The 14,664-nt window shown below is 38.7% G+C and overlaps 2 protein-coding genes across 2 annotated transcripts in view; one reads left to right on the forward strand and one right to left on the reverse strand.

Annotated features, from left to right (window-relative positions):
• Nucleotides 1-291: 291 nt before the first annotated feature.
• LOC309510415 (uncharacterized protein) lies at nucleotides 292-5,457 on the reverse strand. Its single transcript, XM_082185168.1, has 2 exons — nucleotides 4,745-5,457; nucleotides 292-4,693 (listed from the first exon to the last, which is right to left on the reverse strand). The coding sequence occupies exon 2, from the start codon at nucleotides 4,347-4,349 to the stop codon at nucleotides 3,426-3,428; it is 924 nt and encodes a 307-aa protein (XP_082041294.1). The 5' UTR covers nucleotides 4,350-4,693; nucleotides 4,745-5,457; the 3' UTR covers nucleotides 292-3,425.
• Nucleotides 5,458-10,784: 5,327 nt separating this feature from the next.
• fhod3a (formin homology 2 domain containing 3a) overlaps nucleotides 10,785-14,664 on the forward strand; it is a 60,570-nt gene continuing 56,690 nt past the window's right edge. The window contains 1 exon segment of the mRNA XM_082186437.1: nucleotides 10,785-11,112. Coding sequence (XP_082042563.1) covers nucleotides 10,948-11,112 — 165 coding nt within the window. The 5' untranslated portion in view covers nucleotides 10,785-10,947.

Raw genomic sequence — 14,664 nt, forward strand, 5'->3', positions numbered from 1 at the left:
CTGGCTGCCGTCATGCTTAAGTCAAGTCAAGTCAAGTCAAGTTTATTTGTATAGCGCTTTTCACAATACAGATTGTATCAAAGCAGCTTCACAGTATTAAATTATAATAATACAACAAAGTTTGTTTCAAGAGGAATTTATTGATTGATAAAATTAAATTAAATATCCCCAAAATATTCCCAACTGAGCAAGCCAAAGGCAACAGCAACAGTGGCAAGGAACCGAAAAACTTCATCAAGTGACCTAATGGTGTCCTAAAACTCCATCAGGTGACCTAATGGAGAAAAAAAACCTTGGGAGAACCCAGGCTCAGTCGGGGGCCAGTTCTCCTCTGGCATTTATGAGCTAGAGGACGGATTGTAGTTTGAACTGTAGGATTATATGAATGCCTGGCTGAAGAGATGCGACTTTAATCTAGTTTTAAACTGGGAGAGCGAGTCTGAGCAACGAACAGTATCAGGAAGACTATTCCAGAGTTTTGGAGCCAAATGTGAGAATGCTCTCCCTCCTTTGGTGGTTCTGGATATCCTAGGTATGACCAAAAGCCTTGAATTTAGTGATCTTAAAGAGCGCGATGGATTATAGGGTGATAAAAGATCCGTTAAATAGACTGGAGCTAAGCCGTTTAGGGCTTTATAGGTCAGTAGCAATACCTTGTAATTAATACGGAACTTTATAGGTAACCAATGCAGTGATGATAAAATCGGTGTTATATGATCATATTTTCTTGATCTCGTAAGAACTCTAGCGGCTGCATTCTGGACTAACTGTAGCTTGTTTATTGAGGATGCAGGACAACCAGCTAGTAAAGCATTACAGTAATCCAGTCTCGAGGTCATGAATGCATGAACTAACTTTTCTGCATCAGAAACTGATAGCATATTACGTAGCTTAGCAATGTTTCTAAGGTGGAAAAATGCTGTTTTTGTAACATATGAAATATGATTTTCAAAAGACAGGTTACAATCGAGTATGACACCCAGGTCTTTTACTGTAGAGGATAAAGTAACAGGACATCCTATGATGTTAAAGTTGTATTGTGCGAGGTTTTGTAGGCGGTTTTTTGAACCGATAAGTATTACCTCTGTCTTGTCTGGATTTAATAAAAGAAAATTACGGGTCATACAATCTTTTATATCTTTAACACACTCTGTCAATTTGGAAAATTTTGCGTTTTCATCCGGCCGTGATGAAATATATATTTGAGTGTCATCAGCATAACAATGGAAACTAATTCCATGTTTCCTTATAATATTTCCAAGTGGCATCATATATATTGAAAATAACAGAGGGCCTAATACAGATCCCTGCGGCACTCCATAGTTTACTGGAGTTATGATCGATTTTTCTCCATTTAAATAGACAAAATGGTAGCGGTCAGATAGGTATGATTTGAACCAGCTTAGTGCTTGTCCTTGAACACCAGTATAATTTTGTAGTCGATCTAAGAGTAATGTGTGATCTATAGTATCGAACGCAGCACTAAGATCAAGTAAAACTAGTATTGAGATACAGCCTTGGTCAGAAGCTAAAAGTAAATCATTTGTGATTTTAACGAGCGCAGTTTCAGTGCTATGATGCGGTCTGAATCCAGACTGAAACTTTTCATAGATCTCATTTTGTTGCAAGAAAGAGCCCAGTTGAGCGGACACCACTTTTTCTAATATTTTAGACATAAATGGAAGATTTGAAATGGGTCTATAATTTGCTAGATTATTATGATCTAATTGTGGTTTCTTAATGAGAGGTTTTATAACTGCCAGTTTAAATGTTCTTGGAACATGACCTAAAGATAAAGACGAGTTAATAATATTGAGGAGAGGATCTTCCACTACAGGTAACACTTCTTTCAGTAGTTTAGTTGGTATAGGATCTAATAAACATGTTGTTGTTTTAGATGAAGTGATAAGTTTATTTAACTCTTTTTGTTCTATAGTTGTAAAGCACTGTAATTGTTCTTTCGGGGTGATAATTGAAGCTGAATTATAAGGCGCAATTGAAGATTGAACGTTTACAATTGTGGTTCTGATGCTTTCTATTTTCTCAGTGAAGAAGTTCATGAAATCATTACTACTGAACTGTAACGGGATATTTTGTTCGGGTGACGTCTGTTTATTTGTTAGTCTAGCCACGGTGTTAAATAAAAACCTTGGATTGTTTTGGTTGTTTTCTATTAGTTTGCGGAGGTGCTCAGCCCTGGCCGCTTTTAGGGCCTTTTTATAACGTGACATACTGTCTTTCCACGCGATTCTAAAGACCTCTAAATTAGTTTGTTTCCATTTACGCTCTAAAATACGCGTTTCTCTCTTTAAAACATGCGTAGTATTGTTATACCATGGTGCTTTATTTTTCTCTCTGACCTTTTTTAATTTAATAGGTGCAACCACATCCAATGTTCTAGAGAGAATGGTGCTCATAGTGCTAGTTAGTTCTTCTAGTTCATCTGTTTGTTTGGGTTCAGGCAGCAGCTGAGACAGATTAGATAAGCAATTTGAGAAATTATCTATGGTGGATGGGAGGATTGTTCTGCCTGGTTGATAACGCGACGCCGCATGACATATTACAGCAGTACGTAATATGCAAGTTACCATGTAGTGATCAGTGACTTCATCACTTTGTGGAATGATATCTATATCGGTTGGATCGGTTCCATGTGATATAATTAAATCGAGTGTATGATTAAGACGATGTGTTGGTCCGGTGACGTTTTGCTTGACCCCAAATGAATTTAATAAATCTGTAAACGCAGCTCCTAACGCATCATTTGGATTATCTACGTGTATGTTAAAATCTCCAACAATTAATGCTTTATCGACATTGACTAATAGGTCTGAGAGAAAATCTGCAAACTCTTTTAGGAAATCAGCGTAAGGCCCTGGCGGTCTATATACGGTAGCCAAGGCTAGAGATAATAGGGATGTTTTTCTAACATCTAAGAGCGTAACATTTAGTACAAGTACTTCAAATGAAATAAACTTATAACCCGTTTTCTGGGTAACATTTAGAATATCTTTATAAATGGTTGCAACACCTCCGCCACGACCAATCAGACGGGGCTCATGCTTATAACAGTATCCAGGAGGAGTAGACTCATTAATACCGAAATAATCATTTGGTTTAAGCCAGGTTTCAGTAAGGCAAAGTATATCGAAGCTATTATCTGTGACTATTTCATTTACAATAACTGCCTTAGGTGTGAGTGATCTAATGTTTAGAAGACCTAGCTTTAGAAATAGTTTTTGTTTACTAATAGCAACATTTTCTGTTTTAATAACAATTAGATTTTTCCTAGATCCTGCATTAGATTTATTATTTGATCTCACTAAACGAGGAATAGACACGGTTTCTATGCAATGTTCTACACTAGTATTTATATCAGTTGAATTGGTGCAGCAGAGACTATGATTTGGACTTTTGGTTACTAGTCAAAGGGTATTTAACATTTTGGAGATGTTATCTGACAGAAGATCCGCTCCGAATCTGCTTGGGTGTAAGCCATCAGCACGGAAAAGCCTAGGACGCTCCCAAAACAGATTCCAATTATTTACAAAGAGCAGTTTCTGCTCATTGCACCATGACATTAACCATTCATTTAGCGCAAATAATCTGCTGAACTTTTCATGCCCTAGTCGGTACGTGGGAAGCGGTCCTGACACAATGATCGTTGTTTCAGGCGATGTGCTGCGTACCGTATCAATTAGATTCCTGAAGTCTTTCTTCAGAATCTCCGTCTGGCGCAGCCTGATGATGTCGTTCACTCCCGCGTGCAGGACCACAGTTCCAACGCGCTCGTCACCGTTCAGGATCTCGGGAACGCGAGCAGCGATTTCAGAAACACGAGCACCAGGAAAGCAGTGACTTTGCACCTTACTTTTACCTAACGTAGCGTGTACGTGCCGAACGATGGAATCGCCGATGATCACAGCATCGCGTTCTGTTTCGCGTAGAGGGGAGAAGCGGTTTTGTGTCGATAACTCGAAAACCGGGAGGGTCGGAGAAAGTCTTGGTCTAAACCTGACTCGCGTCTTCCGCTGCGGAACCACCCAGGCTTCGTGGTGGCGTGTTGGAGCCGGAGTGAACGAGACCATGGCTGATTTCGACCGATGCTGAGGAACGCACGGAGTAGACGCGGTCGGAGTCAGCGGGTTAGTAACGTTAAACACTGATTTGTGTGCATCGGCGCGTGATGTTTCAAGAGCCAAACACCGGTCTCTCAGCTCGGCCTGTCTCAATAAAAGGTTGTGGATCTGTTTCTCAACAGCTTCCAGCTCAGACTGCAGTGCGTGAAGCTCAAATGTGTCCTCACCTGCACCAAGCGGTAGACTACTTACATCTGATATATTCGCCATTTTAACAGATGGACAGTGAGTTAGCAACGAAGCTACCAGTGATGCTATCAATATTAATACTAATTTATATTATAAGTTTGTTTGTAAGTGAGTGTGGAGAAGACGCGTTCAGCCGTGATCCATGGACGTAACCTTTAAGAGTATGCAGCGTTGGATCACTAATAGGCTTGAGACGCGTCTGCTCAACAGTCCGCGTTGTAACTATGAGGTTTTTTAGGTTTTTTAGTGGTAGGGGTGTAGAGTAGACGCACGATAGGCAAAAAAAAAAAAAAAAAAAAAAAAAAAATGTTTGTTTATAAGTGAGTGTGGAGAAGACGCGTTCAGCCGTGATCCACGGACGTAACCTTTAAGAGTATGCAAGAGATCACGGATCAGCCGTGATCCACGGACGTAACCTTTAAGAGTATGCAGCGTTGGATCACTAATAGGCTTGAGACGCGTCTGCTCAACAGTCCGCGTTGTAACAATGAGGTTTGAGCAGTAACATTAGTGCTTCTCAGTGAGGAAAAGTAGAAAATGTTCGTTGTAAGCGAGTTTAAAGAGAAAAATCAAGAATTATAAATCAAATCGATAGAGCTCCAAAAACAACAACGCATTCAGACGCAACGCATGATAATAACAGGACAAGACATTACTCACCGTGTTTGTTGAGTGTTTCTTACTCACCTGAGCTTTTCTGAACTCAAAGGCGCGAGCGCGCGAGAGAAAATAAATAAATAAAAATAGCTGAGCGCACACGGGTGGCGCGTTTACAGGCTAGCGAATTACTAGCGTGTTGTGCTAGTAGTAACGTAAGCTAGCGATGTCAGGGTTGGGTAAGCTGTATTTAGTAGTAATATAAACAACTAGAAATTGTAGTAAATGATGGTTCAAAACAAGGAAATACGAGGCTAAGACGGAGCTTACAGCACCGAAGCAGACACACTCACAGCAGGCAGCGAGAAAAATCAAGAATTATAAATCAAATCGATAGAGCTCCAAAAACAACAACGTATTCAGACGCGACGCATGATAATAACAGGACAAGACATTACTCACCGTGTTTGTTGAGTGTTTCTTACTCACCTGAGCTTTTATGAACTCAAAGGCGCTCGCGCGCGAGAGAAAATAAATAAATAAAAATAGCTGAGCGCACACGGGTGGCGCGCGTTTACAGGCTAGCGAATTACTAGCGTGTTGTGCTAGTAGTAACGGAAGCTAGCGATGTTGGGTAAGCTGTATTTAGTAGTAGTATAAACAACTAGAAATTGTAGTAGATGATGGTTCAAAACAAGGAAAATACGAGGCTAAGACGGAGCTTACAGCACAGAGCAAACACACTCACAGCAGGCAGCGAGGCAGACAGGAGCAATGTTCTCTTAAAACAAGAACAGATACAGCCAGTCGGGTCAGAAACTTCATTTAAAGAGAAAACAAGATTATTCTTCTGACCCGACTGGCTGTATTTGTTCTTGATTTATCTTGATTTAAAGTCCCCCTGTGGTGAAAATCCAGCTTTTAATGTTGTTTATATGTCTATGTGTTGTTTTTAATATGCTTTAAGACAAACCATGTGTAAATTCATAAGTCGACACCATTGCTGAGTATTTCCTCCTTAAAACTGCAGTGAACCAAAGACAGTCTCAAAAACACGCTTTGAAATCACTGGTGTTTCTGACCATAGATATCATATAATAAAGGCTAGATGTCTCGTCTGCGCTGCTGGCCAATGGAGGTTGACGTCCGCACGTGGCGGCCATCTTGCCACAGGCAGCTCGCTCACTCGTAACATTGTGTTTTAATGGTGCATGTACTTTTTAAATAACCATAACTTGTTCAATTTTCTACCGATTTTCAAACGGTTTGGTTTGTTATAAACGTCAGAGATGTAGTTATATTAATAATCAAATATAAAAAAGAATAATTATAACATAAATGTTCAAGCATTCGGAATTATAGCCACGTTAATAACGTTTGTAAGAAACCAAACCGTTTGCAAATCCGTCAAGATTTCAGCGAGATAAGAGGATTTGTGTTCGTGCTGATCACTCACCTTACTTCAGATACCACAGAGCTCGCCAGAAAGCTTCCCTGTGACAAGATGGCCGCCGGTGATGCAGTTCGAGACTCCGCCTTAAGACATCTAGCCTTATATGGATATCTATGTTTCTGACGTCACAAACTACCTTGTAACCAATCAGATCAATGTGTGATCGTCAACCAGTGGATCTCTGAGCTGAGTGAGTGAGTGGAGGCGGGGCTCATTTGCATATTCATAGAACCACGTATACTAAATGAGACGTGGGTGTCGATTTACATTCAAGATATTTTAAGGCATGAAGATTTTTTTTTTTTTATATGTCATTTTGGCGATCAAAGATGAGTTTGGGATACAATTACTGACTACAGGGGGATTTAAGAATGTTTAGATATGTGTACACTGGAAAACAAGTAAAAAATAACAGAGGAATAACATCAGTTTGTACAGCGCACGATCAATCAGTTCCAAAAAAAAAAAGAAATACAAAACCTGTGCAAAGTGACTTGTTGACAAAAAGATTGAATCCAATATTTGGTGATAATATAGCATGATGAGAAATTATAGCGAGCAATTTAAAAGGCTTGGTATTTTTTAACCAGGAAAAGAATATCAATTTTGTTTTGGTGTGTGTGAGCAAAGTCAGTAGATATTAGTCATGGTGAGATTGGGCAGCCTTGTCTGATGCCCCTATGAGAACAAATCTACCAGAAGTCCCATTGACCATTTTAACAGAGCTCGGTGTACAGGGCTGTAATTGCCTTTCTTAAGAAATTCCCAAATTTAAAGTATTCTAATGTTGCAAACATGAATGAGATGTCTCCGTTTCTAGGTGTTAAAATGAACTGCAACCTAGTCTTAAATTTGTCATCTGTCTTACTTCATACACTCAAAAAATGCTGGGTTGTGGGTTGTTTTTGTAAACAAATTGTTGGGTTGATTGTGCTGGGTCAAAATGTTGGGTTGTTTGGGGTACTGTAAACACATTATTGGGTTGCTCATGCGGGGTCAAATGAGTTGTAAGGGGGTTATTCACAAATAAACAGCTGGTTGGGTTATTTTGACCCAGCAACTGGTTTATTCTTTGCGGAACTTTCTGGATCTTCACTTCAGACTCGAGGAGCACGCCACTCGGAGCAGGCAGTGTTTTATGGTAAGTTAATATTAATGTTTACCTATATTTTTTAAAAAGTTGTGGTAACAGCAAGCTAATTTCACTGTTCAACATACAGTCTTTGATATGGAATTGTGAGGGGTAACGTTAGCGTATTTATTCTGTGAAACGTAATAGCCACAGCTAGCCGGTTAGATTTTTTGACAAAATGCCGCCTCGTTAAATCCTTAATCGTAAACCAGCTAGAACTATATCAGCAGCCTTTTTGAAATATGCAATTTAAATTGTAAATTCATCACGTAATTATCGTATTCATTGTGGACGTTGTGTATTTAAAGTGAGGAAAGCGTTTTGAATGAAATCCGTAAGCGCAGTATGTTTTTAGTCCCTCACAGGGCTCGCACGTAAAATCTGCGGGAAATTAGTCTCGAGGCTAATGTAGCGTTTGTGTGTGGAAAGTCTGCTGGAATATTGTAGAAATACTCGTAAGAAGAAGCGACTGGGGTAAGTTCCAAGAGGAGGCCATTCCCCTGGTGGAGTGGGCCCTCACCCCTATAGGGCACTGATCTCTTCTTAGGGACCCTTTCAGCATATAGGGCACTGCAAGCACAAGATTACACGGATTAAACTTGGGTTAAGATTAAATTTGTCCACTTTCCAATGAGATGACCTGTTCTCTAAAGGGTGTGGAAAGCACCTTCAGCAAATAGCCTCGTCTTGGTCTAAGGATGACTGGAGATTAGGCCCAAACTCGAGGCACGATGCGTCCACTGAAAGAGCAGATAAGACAGATCGCCAACTCTTTGGACCGATGCCAGAACCAGCAGAAGGGCCGTCTTTAAATTCATCAACTGGGTTCAGAGATGATCACGGCTCTATTGTGGTCAAACTGTGAGTTCTCACACTCAGCAGTAACATGTTTCCAGACCTCAATAGTGAGATCACAGAAATCATGTAATGTCACACTTAGAGCACAGCCCACAGACACCTCGCTGTAAAGAGAAATCTATTTATTATAAAAATTCTCATCATCTGGCAATAGAATTTTGCCAAATATTCCTTCCTTAAAAATTAAACTGAACTAAAAATATCGTTAATAGAATCCAGAATCTCTCCTTTTTTTTTTTTTTACAGTTCCCACCCCTAATCATGATCTCCTTTGTTTCTACCAAAAAGACTTTGGAGGATTCTCGTATGAATGAATTTTATTTTGTTAAATGATTTACAGACAAAATTAATATGTATTAAGTTATTTGGCGTAAGCCCCGTCCCCTCGTCCAGGTCTTGAAGTTAACTGGTAGGTCCTGCCTGATGATAGAGGCAGGGGCGGAGCCTACCCCCGGACGAGTGGACGGGAGCCATCCTGGTGATGGTGGGGGGGATGGAGGGGAACTTCACTTGACAGCAAAATAGGAGGGCAAGATTGGAAGTAGAAAAAAAAAATACTATGTAAGTCATTGGGGTCCATCAACTGTTTGGTTACCTACATTTTTCTAAATATCTTCTTTTGTGTTCAGCAGAAAAAAGAAATTCACACAGGTTTGAAACAACTTGAGGGTGAGTAAATGATGACAGAATTTACATTTTTGGGTGAACTATCCCTTTAATAAATCAACATATCTTAATAAATGAAATCGTAATCGTATAAGTTCAAATGAGTTGCTTAATGACTTTTAAAGGTGCAGTGTGTAATATTTACGAGGATCTGTTGACAGAAATGCAATATCATATACATAACTATGTTTTCAGTGGTGTATAAAGACCTTACTTAATGAACATTATGTTTTTATTACCTTAGAAGTATATACATTGTATAATTGTAATAATTGTATACAAAAAATTATTAAAGACATGTATTAAAAATGTTTTTTTTAGAATAATTAAACGAGATTTAAATCAAATTTACAGTGGCCTCTCTGGTTTATTGTATTACAGAGACAATAATTATTTTACATTCGTAATATAACAAATATTTGTTACTAATTTTAATAAGGCAATGAGACACGAAATAACCCAGCATATAAGTAGGACTTAACCCAGCAAGAGGGTTAATTCCACCCACTGGTTGGGTCAAATGAATGACCCAGAAATATGGGTTAAATGGTAAAACCCAGCACTTGGGTCAAACCAACCCAGCGCGTGTTCTGTCCAATAGTGACCCAGCGGTGTGGTTAAGGTTGGGTTATTTTTTAACCCAGCAGTTTTTAGAGTGTACAAATGAATTTGACTTTTCTAAAAGAAAAATGTTTGTTATCGATTTGTTTCTATTATTAGGAAAATGTCATATTCATCAAACTAAATGGAGTAACTCAAAACCCAACTTTGCTCATTGTAAAGCAGCCTTTCAAATGTATTTTGAGTCTGTAAAGTTTTTAAAAAATCGAAAAGCCCAAAGATCTGTATCTCTGCTAAATGAATTTAATATGTTTGTGATGCCCTTTATCTTTTGTTTGTTTCTTTTCTTTTTTTCTTTTTTCCAAATTATTGTTGTTTCAAGTTATACTTACCAAATGTGAAAATGTGTAAAAGAAATGTGTCAAGAACTTGATATCAAATTCTGTAATTTTGAAAATTCAATACAAAAATAAACAAAAATAAAAACCTCAAAAAAATTTAAATATAAAAAAAGATTACCCCCCTGATTTTAGTCCAATGCGATCACATTAACCACCATGAAGTGCTGAGTCCCAGTTTAGGACCCCAGTAGTATGCCTGATCTAAAGCTGTTCACGCGATTCTTATTGTAATCAATCAAACTTTAATTCATGTAATAATCTTTTATTTTTATCTTGATTATTTATATAGTTAAAGTGAAAGAAATTGCATTTTTAGATAGCCTATGTTTTGCGACATTGTTAATTTTTTATTAAGCAATAAGGCATAATATATTTCTTTTTTATTACAATCATTTCATAATTAATAAATTCTTAAACAGAATTATGCTTGTATCATATTTGTTATCGAAGTTTTTATCGAAAATATGCTACCTAAGCTAACAAAACAAAACACCAAGAACGAGAAATGTTTAATTTCACAATCTAGCTTCGGTTATATACTAGTAGTATATGAAACATACAAGGTTAAAATACATTAATGGTCGTTAAAACGTAGTTCAAACGACTTATATTAATAAGGTGAGGTTAAAAAGGTTAAATCTCAGCCCGTGTTGTTTCCTGTGGTTACCATGGTGAGAATGAGGCCCAAGTGCAGTATTCGGTCTGACCGCTAGAGCCCGCTGTTTCTCCGTCACCGGCTCCCGCTGTTAAAGCGCTTAATCCCCGGGGGGGTCCGGTCCGGTGAGTCCGTGACACGGACAGGCACTCGCGCTCGGCACTGCACGGGAACAGTAACAGGCTCCTGCACTTCCCAGCCGTGATCCCGTGGATCCACCGAGGCTCCCCGTGACTGTGTTGTTGTCGTTACCGACGCGCTTGGAAACTGTCGTGGTCGTGACACCGGGATGAATCATGTCTTCGTTTGTGAGCCGGGTTCAGTTTTTAGACGATACCGATCCGTTCAACAGCACCAACTTCCCGGAGCCGACCAGACCTCCTCTCTACACCTTCAGAGAAGATATTCCTCTCATCAACCAGATCGCGGGAGTCCACAGACTCCTCAAAGCTCCTCACAAGGTCAGAACACACCGCGAAGTTCAGTTCTTCACTGAAATAGAGTTTAGTGAGGTTTATGTGAACCTCTCTTTATTGCAGGCGCGTATTACAGTACTAATAGTGTATGTTTATACTGTACACACACACACACACACACACACACACACACACGCGCGCGCGCTCTAAAAATGCTGGGTTGTTTTAATCCATGTTTGGGTCAAATATGGACATATCCAACCGTTGGTTTAGATTTTTAACCGTTGGTTAAATTTTTTAAATTACATTTTTAAACCCAACGGTTGTTTTTTTCTTCTTCCATGTTTGACCCAAACGTGAGTTGAAACAACCCAGCATTTTTAGAGTGTGTATATATATATATTATTATTATTGTTATTATTTTTAGTGTCTAATAAACGTATAGCCTATTTAATATAATAGTAAGTGTTATTTGATTAGTCAGACTGTGTCGAGGTCACTGGAGTGGGTCTGAGGCGCGACAGGTGCGGCTCTCTGCCGCTTTTAGAGCCGCTCATTCATTCACTGACGGAACGAAATCATATTTTTAAAACGGAACTGTTTATTGAAATTTTACACACAATATAAGATAAAATCTAAAAATATACTTTTTAATTTTTTTGTATCATATTTTATGCATCAGGCTTATATGGTATGATATAGTGAGAATATATAGGAAAAATATGCTGCTGATGTTTATGAAAGTCTGATGCTTGTAAATCAATGAGATCTTTATAACAGAACAGCAGATACTGAGATAAAATACATATAAATATCAATATCTGCCAATAATAGGCTGTCTTAGTAAGATGATATTTAAATGCTCAGTTTTATGATTTGTAGTTTTAAAACATATAATGTAATGCAACACAGTGATTGACAGATGAACAAATAGGCTAAACCTGATGATCATATTTGATACTCGTGATTTTTATAATAAATGATGATGATAATCATGTAAACCTGCTTCAGTCCAGCTGAAATATTACTAACACTATCAAAGTTCTTCTTGATGAATCCTCTCAGATGTGACACAGAGAGACTCGTGAAGCTCGAGCTGGAGGACCCACAGTTACACTAACACACTTTACTGGATATAAAGAGTCTGATCTCTTTTGCGATATAAAGATGATTGACTGCATGTTTAGATCAGATGTGACACAGAGAGACTCGTGAAGCTCGAGCTGGTGGACCCACAGTTACACTGACACACTTTACTGGATATAAAGATGATTGACTGCATGTTTAGATCAGATGTGGTCGCAGAATATAGAAACACATCTTTTTATTAATAGTGAGAAAGAACATGCAGGAACAAAAGACAATTTGAAACCAGATTAAACAAATGTGAATAAACGGCAGCAGAACTACGTTAACATCACATGATGTTATTGTTTGTGAATAATATTATACTTAATTATATTACAATATATTCTGTTTCTGCTGCATCACGTTTTTATATTCAATGTGGAAATCTGGATTGTAAACACAGATTTGATTCTCATGTGTTTTTGTGTCTGATCTTTATTAGTTTGATAGAGATGATTGGTAACTGACACACAGGGGTGTAGAATTAGACGCTAGTGACGTGTCCCTATATCCAGTGACACTGATATGTCCCTATATAATAATTTCGATCAAAACTTAAAATATATTTATATATTTATAAAATATATTTATATATAACCATATATTTATATATAACCACTGTTTATATATAAGTGGTTATATATTTATATATAACCACTGTTTTCTGGATGTGTGTTGTGGTTTTTATGTATTAGGCTTATTTAATTTAATCAGAAAACATCTTATTTAGATTAAAATCTCTTACAAGAGCGTTGTACCAATTCATGGTACACAAACGGTTAATATATCTCTGAGTCCCGCCTGCTAACACACATCGCTAAACTGATTGGCTTTGTTTTTTCTTTCTAACTTGTGAGTGAGAGGCTCTGGTGTGAAGCGGCAATGCTCCTCCGAAGGAAACCTCGATGCGGGAAGCTAGGGAGAAATCAACAGTTATAGTGACAAAATGTCCCCACAAAGATGGCAATATCCGAAATACTTGTCCTTGTGGGGATTTTTTTTTTTTTTGGAAAAAACTTTTTTTTAAGAGTATTGCTGTGTGCCACGTCCAACAGGACAAACTGGACATTATTGATGTGAAACAAATATGCCAACAGTTCTTTTCCGTTAAAGGGATAGTTCACTTAAAAATGAAAATTCTGTGATAATTTACTCACCCTCAAGTTGTTTCGAACTTGTATGAATTTCTTTCTTCTGCTGAACCGACATTCTTCAAAATATCTTCTTTTGTGTTCAGAAGAAGAAAGAAATTCATACAGGTTCCAAACAACTTGAGGGAGAGTAAATTATCACAGAATTTAAATTTTTAAGTGAACTATCCCTTTAATGACAGATGCAGCTCAGCTTCAGGGGATGTCCCCGTCCCCACCAATTTCAAAATCAAACCTACGCCCTTGACTGACATCATATATCCAGTTGTTTTCGCTGGTTTCTCTCTGGTTTCTCTCTGGTTTCTGTCTGGTTTCTCTCTGGTTTCTGTCTGGTTTCTGTCTGGTTTCTGTCTGGTTTCTCTCTGGTTTCTGTCTGGTTTCTGTCTGGTTTCTCTCTGGTTTCTCTCTGGTTTCTGTCTGGTTTCTCTCTGGTTTCTCTCTGGTTTCTGTCTGGTTTCTGTCTGGTTTCTGTCTGGTTTCTCTCTGGTTTCTCTCTGGTTTCTCTCTGGTTTCTGTCTGGTTTCTCTCTGGTTTCTGTCTGGTTTCTCTCTGGTTTCTCTCTGGTTTCTCTCTGGTTTCTGTCTGGTTTCTGTCTGGTTTCTCTCTGGTTTCTCTCTGGTTTCTGTCTGGTTTCTGTCTGGTTTCTCTCTGGTTTCTCTCTGGTTTCTGTCTGGTTTCTGTCTGGTTTCTCTCTGGTTTCTCTCTGGTTTCTGCTCTCTTTCTCTCTGGTTTCTGTCTGGTTTCTCTCTGGTTTCTCTCTGGTTTCTGCTCTCTTTCTCTCTGGTTTCTGTCTGGTTTCTCTCTGGTTTCTCTCTGGTTTCTGTCTGGTTTCTCTCTGGTTTCTCTCTAGTTTCTCTCTGGTTTCTGTCTGGTTTCTCTCTGGTTTCTCTCTGGTTTCTGCTCTCTTTCTCTCTGGTTTCTGTCTGGTTTCTCTCTGGTTTCTCTCTGGTTTCTCTCTGGTTTCTGTCTGGTTTCTCTCTGGTTTCTCTCTGGTTTCTGCTCTCTTTCTCTCTGGTTTCTGTCTGGTTTCTCTCTGGTTTCTCTCTGGTTTCTGTCTGGTTTCTCTCTGGTTTCTCTCTAGTTTCTCTCTGGTTTCTGTCTGGTTTCTCTCTGGTTTCTGGTTTCTGTCTGGTTTCTCTCTGGTTTCTCTCTAGTTTCTCTCTGGTTTCTGTCTGGTTTCTCTCTGGTTTCTCTCTGGTTTCTGTCTGGTTTCTCTCTGGTTTCTCTCTGGTTTCTGCTCTCTTTCTCTCTGGTTTCTGTCTGGTTTCTCTCTGGTTTCTCTCTGGTTTCTGTCTGGTTTCTCTCTGGTTTCTCTCTA

The sequence above is a fragment of the Leuciscus leuciscus genome, assembly GCF_965113295.1.
Source record: "Leuciscus leuciscus genome assembly, chromosome: 12".
Taxonomy (NCBI): Eukaryota; Metazoa; Chordata; class Actinopteri; order Cypriniformes; family Leuciscidae; genus Leuciscus; species Leuciscus leuciscus.